The sequence below is a fragment of the Hemibagrus wyckioides genome, linkage group LG25 (genome assembly GCF_019097595.1).
Source record: "Hemibagrus wyckioides isolate EC202008001 linkage group LG25, SWU_Hwy_1.0, whole genome shotgun sequence".
NCBI lineage: Eukaryota > Metazoa > Chordata > Actinopteri > Siluriformes > Bagridae > Hemibagrus > Hemibagrus wyckioides.
Window position 1 is genome coordinate 12,335,873 of NC_080734.1, and position 12,611 is coordinate 12,348,483.

General features: G+C 38.9%; 2 protein-coding genes across 4 annotated transcripts in view; both read right to left on the minus strand.

Moving 5' to 3' along the window:
• Positions 1-875: 875 nt before the first annotated feature.
• On the minus strand, positions 876-10,695 carry yy1b (YY1 transcription factor b). Of its 2 annotated transcripts, XM_058378998.1 has the most exons (6): positions 9,992-10,695; positions 7,308-7,470; positions 5,094-5,129; positions 4,766-4,826; positions 4,316-4,474; positions 876-2,033 (listed from the first exon to the last, which is right to left on the minus strand). In XM_058378998.1, exons 1-6 carry the CDS (start codon positions 10,557-10,559, stop codon positions 1,851-1,853), a joined length of 1,170 nt encoding a protein of 389 aa, XP_058234981.1. In that variant the 5' UTR covers positions 10,560-10,695; the 3' UTR covers positions 876-1,850. The 2 variants fall into 2 exon arrangements, with proteins under 2 accessions (XP_058234981.1, XP_058234982.1); XM_058378999.1 differs by lacking the exon at positions 5,094-5,129 and having other exon boundaries at positions 9,992-10,691.
• A 139-nt stretch (positions 10,696-10,834) lies between these two features.
• The window catches only part of evlb (Enah/Vasp-like b), a 35,294-nt gene continuing 33,517 nt past the window's right edge, over positions 10,835-12,611 (minus strand). For both annotated transcript variants that reach the window (XM_058379001.1, XM_058379000.1), the window contains exons 11-13: positions 12,221-12,281; positions 12,054-12,111; positions 10,835-11,936 (exon numbers count right to left, since the gene is read on the minus strand). In XM_058379001.1, the coding sequence (XP_058234984.1) occupies positions 11,899-11,936; positions 12,054-12,111; positions 12,221-12,281 (157 nt within the window). In that variant the 3' untranslated portion in view covers positions 10,835-11,898. The remainder of the gene's footprint in view (positions 11,937-12,053; positions 12,112-12,220; positions 12,282-12,611) is intronic.

Consider the following 12,611-nt stretch of genomic DNA (forward strand, 5'->3'; position numbering starts at 1 on the left):
TATTTATTTATTCATTCTCAGTAACCATTTTATCCTTACTAGGGTCATTGTGGATCCATAGCCTATCATGGGCACAGGGCAGGATTATTCACATGTATGGTATTCCAGACCTTCACCAGGCACCATTCACACAATTTTGCACACACACACATTCACACCAATGAGCAATTTAGCTCCTGTCTGCAGGTTTTTGTACAATGGGAGAACAGAAAACCCATATAAAAACACGGGGAGAACATTTGAAACTCCACACAGACAGTAGCCCGTTAATGCTAGCCACTGCGCCATCGTGCCACCCACTCAGTATCATGCGTTATTTTATATAATCAGTGAATGAATCATCATAGTAGGTCAGGACCATGGACAGTGCATTAATAAGTCTCAGTCTATAATCAGAGGAACTGGATGGACTTGGTGTTGAAATCAAAATATCCCTTTAAAAATTTAATAACATTATATTATAATATAAAAGCAGTGATATTGATCAAAAGAGACTCGAGCTGCAATGTTAAGTAATGGCACAGAAACAGCTCTCTGTGAACAGCAATCTCTCATCTCCCATCACAGACACACTGACACAGACAAGATTTTTTTTTTTTAGGAATAATGAGGAAATCATTAATGGAAACAAGGGTATGACTCACCTCTTTATATCGTGACCACAAGAGGTCAGCATATGTTCGAAGTCAGTAATAAAAACACACTTTTGACTCAAGCCAGATCAAACACTAATAAGGCCTACAGTAAAGCTCTGCTGTTTAAATGATCTTTATACACTATACATCTGCATTAACATACAGCAAGAGTGCACTAGTATACCGTTCACATTATAGGTTTGCCTTCCAGCAGTCATATAATCAAGCACAGAGAAAACACTGAGGCATTTGTGTTTTTAATTGTAGACTGAAATACATGACAATGTAATTATTAACAAAGAATATTCCATGATTTAGGCCTTTACAATACATTACAAACAAAGAAAAATGAACTCTCATGTTGTGGTTTATTGTGAGACATGGGTCAATATATGGGTTTCAAAGTGAATTAATGTTTCCTTGCCATGTGAGACAATGTGACAAAAGAGAAAGCAACTGATGACAGAATGCTTTAAAGTAGTAAACACTTGAAATCACACTGTTGTCCATTTCTACATGAGCTTCATACAGCCATACAATACACGTATACAAGATTATTCAATGGTTAGATTACAACCAAAGAGAAAATGAAAAACAAAAAAAAAGATAACTTTTTACATAAAATACTTTTGAAGTATTGTCTTACAGTAACTATAATCAACCCTTTCAATAACACGCCCTAAGCAAATCCTTAAGTCCTCAGGGATAAAGAATAATCACAAGGTTGCATTACTAAGTACATTCCAAAAATAAGTGTACAATATGCACACTTGGAAAAATACAAAATTAAAAGCTATATCTATGCAGACTGGTGAACTTTATGTAATAGTGAAAAGAAATGGAGCCAAAATGTTCTTGTTCCTTACTGTGGTAAAAAGCAACGTCTACAGATGAGTGTCCATGAGTTCCATCATTCTGCTGGCTGCAGTAAGCCATCACAACGTGGGATGGGCAGCTGGGCCGGACACGGCCGTGCTCTGCTCCTCAGTAAGGGCCACACGCTTAGCGGGCTGATTCAAGAATACAGGGGTTACCAATGTTTCACTGTGTGTCTTTTACAATATGTCATAATTAAACCCCAAGTCCTTTGGGTCATCATTTCTGCACTCCTTAGGAGAACTACAGAAGAGCACAGTTCATACCTCCAGTGTTTTAAGTTGCTGTCACGTTGAGGCTGGATTCAGGTGTAAAAGGAAAAATGCAGTACAGAGCTGCTCATTGGTTATTTTTGGCTTTTGCATGTGTTAGAATGTGTGACTTGAGATTGGTAGACTGAGCAAACTTTTTATTGCAGCCATCAAAAGGACAGACGTATGGGCGATCTCCGGTGTGAATTCGTACATGTGTGCGGAGGTTAAAGTCCAGGGAGAAGCGTTTCCCACAGCCCTCAAAAGTGCACTAGGGAAGAGAGATAAAAATCAGAATTGAGCTCTCCATCACCCACATATCCCATGGTATCAACAGAGGCTTATGTATGTGAATTAAGCCTCCATCCATTCATATGATGTATGAATTCATTTGCTTTAATCTGGTAACGATTACAGTGCGAGTATTATGCCTTAAGGCAAATGCAAAAAGTATCAGACATTTCAATACCAGAAAACTGGAACTGTGCTATTTCCACTGGGCCTGAATCCACAACCAAATTTTAAAGCTCACATTTTAATGAACCAATAATGTCTTCACACAGATATTTTCATTTAGTTTAAATCATTTTCTCGGTGTCTCTTGTTTCAAACATTGGCAGTATAGTATCTTAATCTAATCTTAAATCAGTCTAACGTGCCAAAAAGGAGTGTACTGGCACTCCCCCATTCAAGCACTGCTGTTAAATAATGTTCCTGTTAGATATCAGTAATAATTATGATCGATTCACTCAGGACATGCGATCTCTTCATAAGCCTTACCAAACTGATGGTTTTGACCTTTAACTGCTTGTTATAGCTATGCAAATTGCATTAAAAGGCTACATGCCCATAACATACATGTAAACTACACTTAGGTACTCAAAGCACAAAATTTACTTTCATACAGATCTACTCAGAGTGGGTATATTCCTCCTGGTCCTTTTACAGGCAGTATAAAAATGTAAACCTCGCAGAAACCTGACAACACTGCCCATAAAATTTGTGACATGACAAATTCAGATACCCAGAATAAATAATACAAAAAAAAAAGAAGAAGAATAAAATGGCAAGAAAAGCCGGTAAAAACTCTGTCATCCAACCGCTCTGTGTTCAATTAAATCAGTCTGAATAGGGGCATAAAGAAAATTGAAAAACATTTAATCAATGAGCCTTTTCATCAGTAACTTCATTTCATCTAATACACGCTAGTTAACCAAACAGATTAATCAGTCAATGTGATTAAAGGAACAAAAGTCAATCCAAGCAATTCACCCATTTACTTCCATACTGGACCCAATAATAGGTTTACTGCATGCTGAAATGTTGATGCAGGTACTTTCAGTGTCATCACAGCTGGTGAAAAATTAGCTAGGACTAATACCTCATGCTCTACTGGACCCAGTTCAAGCCTGTTCTTATTTTAAATGTGCAATGAGGGGGAAAAAAAGCACTTCGTGTCACAGTTCGAGCCTGAGTTCGGCCAAGTGTTTATTCCACATGTCACGCACAGCCCCGCAGGCTAAATATGGCCTGCTGTCACATTTCATTCAGCCTGCATGAACCTGGGAAAAAAATAATATTGGAGCAGCTCAAAGAGCACTACTACTCAACATTTTTACTACATTTGATCTAGAATTCACAAGAAACAGGTAGTGTAGTGAACGGCACTGTGCAACAAACAGACACATCTCTCTGCATTTGATGCAAATTATATCTTAAAAATTGGTAATGATAAAACCAGGAATTAATTTTAGTGTGTTGAGAACGTTTTTTTTGTGATCTGTGCAACATGCCCACACAATTTATATGCACAGCTGTAGGAGTGGTAATGACACAAATCTTTATTATTTAATCATTTAAGAGAGACTATCCTATAAACCATTAATACCACAGCCATGAAAATTATTAAAATAGTAATCGGGGAAAATTACACCTTATCTCATAAATACCGGTCTCCTTTTCTTTACCTCCTACGGCACCAGCTCTCAACACAAGATCCTGATAATTATAGTGTAACGAGGAAAATGCCTGAAACTGATTTGTTAATCCTGTTTCTAATCATAGCAACTGGTAGGCAATAAAATTTGATTATACAAAAGACTCATATATAGCAAAAATTCATTTTAATAAGTAGTGCCTAATAGCACATACAGTTTGGCAAAACACTTATTTTATTCTGATTTCAGAGCCAGGTACTGGTGGGAATATAATAAACATATAAAATCTAATAGTTAGACCTCCTCATCTGTCAGGACCAGTATGATTATCCTCTGTGTTTAGCCCCTTCAATACCCAGTTCTCTTTGGTTATTGAAGGGGCTTAAACACAGGGGATAATCATACTGGTCCTGACACCAGTATGATGGACAGGTCATAGTCCATGTCTTACCGTACTGCTGCTGAAACACGAGAACTTCCCTAAATAAAGTCTGTCTGTCTATAACTTTGCTTTAATTTTAGGTTATAAATATGAATAATCTTCATTTACAGCCTGTCAGGGTCTCACAAGAAGGCAGATATTGTGTTGGACATCCTCAGATACTAGGATACTAACCTGGAAAGGTTTTTCTCCGGTGTGAACAAGCTGATGGCGCTTTAGTTTTGAACTTTCTACGAAGGCTTTCCCACACTCTGCGCACACATGAACCCGGGGCCCGTGGGTGTGAAGGTGCTTCCTCATTGCGGAGTTATCCCTGAACATCTTAGTGCATCCCTGAAAGAAACAGATGCACGTTTACTCTCACTTCAAACAAAAGCTTCACACCAAGAACTTGAAAAAGTGCAAAGTATTACAAGAGGATTAGCACATCAGTATAAACCTGTGATTTGTCTGAAGCCCCCTTAAGAATTAAAAGCATTGTTGTACAAGAAGATCCAGGCTGCATGGTGCAGGCATGGCCAGAGTAGTTGTTTACATACATATTCTTAGTTTTCACAGGAATGCAGCTGAAAAAAGCCGTGCAAATAAAGCTGAAGGATGCGAATACATCACAAGCACACTTACTTTGTGAGGACAGGCTATCGTTCTGGGTGCATCGTCCTCTTTGACCTTTCGTGGTTTCATTCTGAGAGAACAAACAGAACAATGAACCTGATGAGCTGAATTAATGCACAAATACTATTGTATTTATTGCTCATAAAAACACTTCTCTTTTTATGTACTGTCTCGTGTGCACACTTGGTTGCACAACACAGACAGTGTGATCAAAACAGCTGTGTGACTTTAGTAGCTAAACCACCAGTGTCCCCTGTGTTCAGCCCCTAAAAGACCCAATGAGAATTACACAAGCTCTGACACCAGTATGATTGACAGGTCATGGTCCATGTCTTACCGTACTGAGGTGCGACCCAAAGAGCCACTATTGTTACTGTAAGAAAAGACCTCAGTTAATACTTATTACAGTTAAAATGTAGGGTAAAACACTTGTGATTTAAATTTACCCACTCCATTCTGTAACATGCAGTCATTTTATTCCATGTCCTAAGGGCATCACCATGTAAATTGGAAAGCTGGCTTTACACAGTACACAAAATTTGCCCATTGTAAATTACACACAGGTTTAAAAAAAATGCTAAAATAAATCAACATAAATAAATCTACATGATTTTCCACTTTTTCCCCCAAACCATTAATCTCACAACAGTCTTGAGTCTCGAAAGAAAAAGCTTTTGTAATAATTTCTTTACTCTTGATTTCCTAAGAGTTCCACACAGAGCTATGATCTGTAATTAGCTGCTAACAGGATTTCTAGTTTGTGACAAATCCATTCAAATCCCTAACCAGAGAGCATTTAACAGTGATTCATTTCGAGTCACAGCACATTCTCCAGCCAATGTGCTGAGCAGCTGAAACACTAATTTGTCAGAATATTCAATAGCAATACTGACCACTTTCCCCACATGATAGAAAATAACAAACACTGCAGTGTTTAGGAAAATACAATGGAAATGAACATACTCGGAAATTTAATACAGTGTTAATGATGCATTACATTTTTACTACAGCCACTCATTTTATCAGAATACACCGAATCATACAGTAGAGCGCTATCGACGGACATTTATCATGTCCATATGTGGTCATTTGTATAAAGAAACACCTCCAAAGCCCAGCTCATGAACTTCTGCTTTCTGATCACATGGATCATGTCAAAAGGTCTAAGAAGATAAATGAATCATAGACAATGTTACATGAGGCAGAGTAAACAACAAAATGGTTTATTTCGTAAATTTGTGTGTGGTTGAGCTAAGAAATAAATCTAAAATAAAGGGTTTCCGGCTTCATGTTTGAATTCTATTTCCCTAATTACATTTAGAAAACATGCAATGGCATGAAAATCTCTCATCATTGCAGTCTTTTCTGCTGCCGTAGTTAGAAACGCGATGCGTTGCACACAGAGTGATATAAATACGTGCAAGACGAATCATTATTTAGCTCATAGTTGGTTGTAAAATGCCAGACCTGTCTGCAATTTCTCAGATAAATGTACCCGTGGCTACGAAACTCTAGATTAGAGATCAACTAGAATTGCACTGGGCAAATGAAATTGAATAATGATCCACTGATCACTCTCAGCAAAGTGGTTGCTGCACTCATTATAAACACGTTCCCTGCACTAAACTGTGGGTGCCAAATCTCCAGGCAAGAAAAGAGCCCAAGAAATCTGTAAATTTGTCTGTTACACAATCCTACTTTTTTTTCCACACACATTTTGTCTGTTCTGGTCATACTGTGAGCACTAAAATCAGTAATTACTCTGCAGGGTAAATGAAAATGCCCCTGTAGTGACTGCCACCGGATTTGACCTCACAATGTCATGCTCACTAGCACACACCCTTAATCCCCAAGTCAGTGTTTTTGCATGTTGTTCTGGAGTACTGCCATCTTGCATGCCAAGTTCCCATCTCTAAATCAACCACTCCATAGCAGTATCAGATGACATAGTATCAGAGCTGAAAAAAAATATATGCAATGCAGGGGTTCCTCTTCTTTATACATTGCTTAATAAACGCAAGATAAGAGGAGACATGCATGATTATTTAATCTGGATCATTTCATGGACTACTTCAGTTCTTCAAAACACACCCATGAACATGATTCCTTCTGAGATAATTGCACAATTGACTTTAGCCAAAAAAGCCTTAATCTGTAATTAACCTGCGGCCATTTTTTTCTTTACACGAGAGCCCTAACTAGCCTAAGCATAGAAAATTTTAATTTAAGGACTTGCGGTAATCAACAACAATCCAGACCACCTAACCTGGTAATCCACATATGAAGAGCAGCACCAAGGCCATACACTTCCCTAAATTGCTATCATCATACAAAGATTTCTTTTTCCATAACACCAGACAACAGATTATCCAAATTATATGTTACTCAACAGCATCTGACAAGTCAGTTCTGACCCTAAACCACATTACAGCAAGTTGAAAAGACCTTTCTTTGAGTGAGTCAGTCTAAATAGCAAATGCCAAGACATGTACAGTAGCTGTCCTCTGTCATCAGTTACTTAAATACACGTGTGTGTGTCTGTGCGTCTCACCTGGCAAATTCTGCAAGCTGTTTGGGGTCCGAGAGGTCAATGCCTGGGATGCCTCCGGGAGGAAGCTTTTTTCCAGTCATGTATTCAGAGTAATCTGGAGGAGAGTTCTCTCCAATAATCTGCTCCTCCACCACTGTTTCATGGTCAATGTCCTTTTTATCATCTGAAATAAAAAGGAATGATAAACATCAAGCTAGAGATAATTACAAACGATTTTATGCAAATCGTATAGAAATTGTGCAGGATCATTATAACTGACTTGTTTTGCTAACACAGATGTAATAATTATAGCTGTCACAATACCAAAATGTTTCTCTTTAGATGAACATCACAATGCCCACAACATTACTTTGGCAAAAACATTAACACAATTATGATGTGACATTCAGCACACTGCCTAAAATGCATTTTTTGGCTTGTTGATAGTTTCCAGGAGAATAAACTGACACTAAGATTTACAGACCATACCTAGACAGACATACATCATCCAATATCATTCAATCTGCCCATTCATACAACGTCTCTAGACACACTATTTAACCCATTAAAATTTACACTACTGAACTGTTTGCTACATTGTGGTGCTGAAAAAAATGTTAAAACTGTGTAGTGATGAACAAATACAGATGCCTGTGCATCAGATTCATGTTTTTGCAAGGATATGCATTAGTGCAATTGACAAGAATCAAAACTTTGAGTGCCTATTGTGTAGTAAACTGGCAAATAATGCAAACAATGAGAAGTGAGAAGTGGCAGGGAAGTGGAATATTGCATGGTGTAAATAAGTAAACGTATTGTGAGTAGGGGTGTCAGTGTAACACCACAGTAAATTATAAATTTGCACATCACACAAATATTGTGTCTAGTTTTCATGGCCCTTGTGTTTGACGTGAGGTGCAGTTTTCTGTGCATATACACTCAGCAGACACTTTATTAGGATACATTCTCACAGTTATCTTATCAGCCAATCATGTTGCGGCAGTGCAATGCAAACAATCATGCAGTAGGTTCAGTTTACATTTCTTACATTTGGCAGACAACCTTATTCAGAGCGATAGAGGGTTAAGTGCCTTGCTCAAGGGCCCAGCAGTGACAGCTTGGTGGACCTGGGATTTGAACTCAATCTAAACTACCACATCTTACTTCGGTTAATGTTCACATTAATCACCAGATTGCATAAAAAAAAAGGTCTGATCTCTGAGACTTCGATCACAGCATGGAAGTCGGTACCAGCATGTTAAAAAAAATAAAAAAATCATCACCTGGTCATTCTTCAGTCTTCAGCTGGCCAGTTTCTGTGAGTCTGATCTCCACAGATCCTCTGCTCACAGGATGTTTCTGTTTTTCACTTCTGTGAAATTCCCAGGAGACCAGCAGTTTCTGAATCACTCAAACCATCCCAACTGGCACCAACAACCACGCCACAGTCGCAGAAATCCCATTTTTCCTTCATTCTGATGTGAACAATAATTGAAGCCATTGACCTGCATCTGCATGATTTTGTTTACACTGCACTGCTGCCACGTGATTGGCTGATCAGGAGACTGCATGAACGTGCAGGTGTTCCTAATAAAGTGGACGGTGAGTGTATGTTATCCTGTACGGTACAGTAATCATAGTGGCAGCTTGTGGGTATTTCTTTTTAAAGTGTTTATACAGACTTTATAGCGTCGTGCATGACGGTTAATAATGCATGGGCTTTTTGACGTCAATAGTTTGCATTACTTCATGAAATCCAACACCCTTTACACGGAGAGGAATAAGCAACGGCTAAAGTACAAGCAAACTAGAATGACAAGATAAAAAATGTTGACATTAAGCTCCGAACAATCCGGACTCGTTAATGACATCTGATCACACGGAAGAGTCTTTGACTGTTGCACAGAGACCGAAGTGTCGCTAGGGGCCTCAGCTACCGAGAAATTCACTCATTCCTTACAATAACTATACATGACTGGCGCAGTTAATGAGCACTGAAGAGGTCGAACAAAACAATAAGCGTAATTTAATACGAATTTCTATCGCTCAGGGGTCAAATAAAGTGCTTTACACTGAATAGCAAACCATGTAGGGCACATCGTTAGTAGCCGACAGCTGCTGTTGCTAATTTAGTTAGCCAGCTATATAAGGTGATCAGTCTTCTAGTTAGCCAGCTAGCTACAAACAATGGTAGCTGACGGAAATGCAAATGGCTCACTGCTAACCATGTTGCTTTAATACAGCATTTTTTAATAAAAGAAAGAACCCTTTCATCAATTTAATAATAACCTACTTAAAAACAGCGCGTGCTTTTATAGTAAATATTAAACGCTGTGCTAACAACTTAGCCTCCCACTAGCGGCCTACACTCTGCGCGAGCAGCGCGCTCGCGCCAGCAAACGCCGCCATCTTCGTTCGGCCGCGCCATCGCCATGTTTTCGGGCCGCCATACTGGACTCGGGGAACATGGCGGCGCCCAGCAACACTTAAAAACATGGCTTCCCTTCAAAACAAAAACACAAGAGTCGAACTCTTCGCATGTTCGCGCACTGAAGTCTCAAAAAGAGACTCCCGCCATTACTCTTTAGGTACAGTCGGTGAAAAGAGAGCATGCAAACAGACAACGCCCTGCAAGGCCGCGCTTTGTATCTACAACACAAACCAGCGAGCAGAGAAACTTACAAATTTGTCACAGTCAAACTTACCCGACGCCCACATCGTCACGGAGAATTCTCCTTCCAGAGTCTTTATCTGCACCTGTTTTTGCTCCCATTTTCTCCCAGTGGCTTCGCCAGCGCTCAGGTATGTCTTTTTACCCGCTTTCTTTCCACCGCTTCCCCCCTTCTTCATCCGGCCCATGGAACTCTTCCCCGCGACCGTGACCAGAGTCTGTCCGATGTACTCCTCCTCTGTCCCGGGAGCGGGCACCGGGATGAGGATCTGGTCCTCAAACCCATCGTCTGTCCGTAGATCAGACTCGTCCCCGCCGACCACCTCCTCCCGGGTCTGCACCAGGATCACCTCCTGATGGTGGACCTGACTCGGGTCGTCTGTTACGAGCGGCTGCAGCGCGATCATAGGCTGGTGTTCGTCATCATCGTCGCCCCCGACCACCGTGGTCTCGATCGTTTCCACCGGAATCGTCTCCACTTCTATCTCGTGAAGTTCCACTATTTCAGCCGGCATCTCCGAGCCGTCTGCTTCAATATACAGCGTTTCGCCGGATGCCATGTTGAATTCCGCCAGCTTGCCTGCTTGCTTGCATACACACATATGCGCGCACACACACACAACGTTCGTTGCCCCACAAACACACACACACCCCCTCAGAGGAACGGTAACTGCCCTCCCTCCTCTTTTCGATAATACAGATAACTCCACTTCTCCTCGGAACGAGATCGCTTCTCCACTCCAGTTACAGATCTCGCGAGACTTGAGCAGAACGCTCACTGCCAGCAGATTTATAAATAAAAATAAATAAATAAATAAATACATCAGTGTTATATTCAATATTTCATTCTGTCAGCAAATCCTATTAGGGAACCTAGAAAAAATGTCTTTTTTTAAATTTATTATATATATTCATGAATCGAGTGGTGATTATTTAATTTCGTCACTGAGTGAAAATGAGTACAATGTACAAAGTACAATCAGTAAAACCTCAGGAGAAGCATACAGATGTCTCGTGCATGTTTTATCAGTCTCTTGTATTTGAAAAAGGTCTGCAGTTTTATTATTAAGTGTAAAATAAAAAACAGTGCTAACTGGGTTATGGCCTCTAGAGGACGCGCTTGAAGTGTACAAATCTCTCAAATTAATCATACCACCTAATTAATGCAAGACATTTTCACAATTTTATTTCATGTACTTGAAAGCACGTGGTCAGAAAAGGGGAAATTTCAAAACAAACTGTCTCACTGTACCCTTTTAACCAATAAACATTTTATTAACAACATGATCACAAATACTCTGGTGTAGTGATTTTTTTTTTTGTAAGATCGCAATATCCAAAAGTCTCCTGTCCCCCAGTGTCATGTTCCACCTTCCTGTCAGTGGTTACACATCTGTGTTGCCAAAAGGAGTTTAAAAAATATTTTTACAAAATCATGGTGAGAAACAAATATTTTTTTTTTTAACACAAATAAAGGAAAATAAAAGTCAAACAATATAAAAGGCTGAGACATGGACATGGGCAATATTCAGTCTATTATTATTATTATTATTATTATTATTATTATTATTATTAGATTACTAAATAAATACCTACTACCACCTAAATAATCACAAATACCAATAATAATAATAATAATAATAATCCACAAAAGGGAAGAAACAGAACAAATTCCTATAAAGACATTAAAGACTTGAAAAGGTCGTTGCCAAATATAAATTTAATCCAGAAAACAGAGAAGTCAGTGCAAATGTCTTCCATCCGTTTTTTTTTTTTTTTTTATATCTGAGGGGTACCACAATGTAGACTACATATTAGAGCAAACGGATACATTTGCTTTAACATGGCGGTAACGTTGCTGGGTGTCGTCCCCTCTTCAGCTACAGCAGTTCCTGCCAGGGGTCTGGGCTCATAAAAGAGGGGTCACATGAGGCTGGGAGATTATGTCGTGCTAATTCTACTAAGTTCATGTCTAATGGCTGGAAGAGAAAATAAAAACACACAAGTTACTTACTAATGCATGATTCGTTTAGCACCAATAAGATCTCATTTTACTGTAATAATTAATATTTTTAATATGAAATCTCTGAACATACCATCAATGATTTCATCTTTCACTTTGTGCAATTCACGAACAACTTCTTCCAAGATTTCCTATGGGTTAACAAGCAAACAGAAAAATGAACAAAGCAAACATAGTCGTAAATACGAATAGTTAACATGGAGGTTAAGTTAGCTCAGTGTAACAAGACTAAATTCTTACTTGTTTCATTCTATCCAAGTCTAAGGCGTCTGTGTCAGTGCTACTGCCCACGGGTCGAACTCTGAACAGACCCCACACACACAAACACACACACAGATTCATGATCAGAAAGTTCAATTAGTGGGTTCAGGCATAATGAGGAATTCATTATCATAACTACATAATGTTCTAATTATCTTCACTGTAGTTACTAAATAATTCATAGCAGTTAACCTGACCTGAAAAATGAAGGGGTTAAATACTTAATTGACACTTTAGACCCAAAATGGAGCTACATTCATGTATGAATGTTATAGCACAGATTAATATAACAGCAATCTTTCCCTTAGCAAACAAAATACTTAGTATCTGAAATACTTTGATTGTTTTTTAATATAATTATTATTATAGT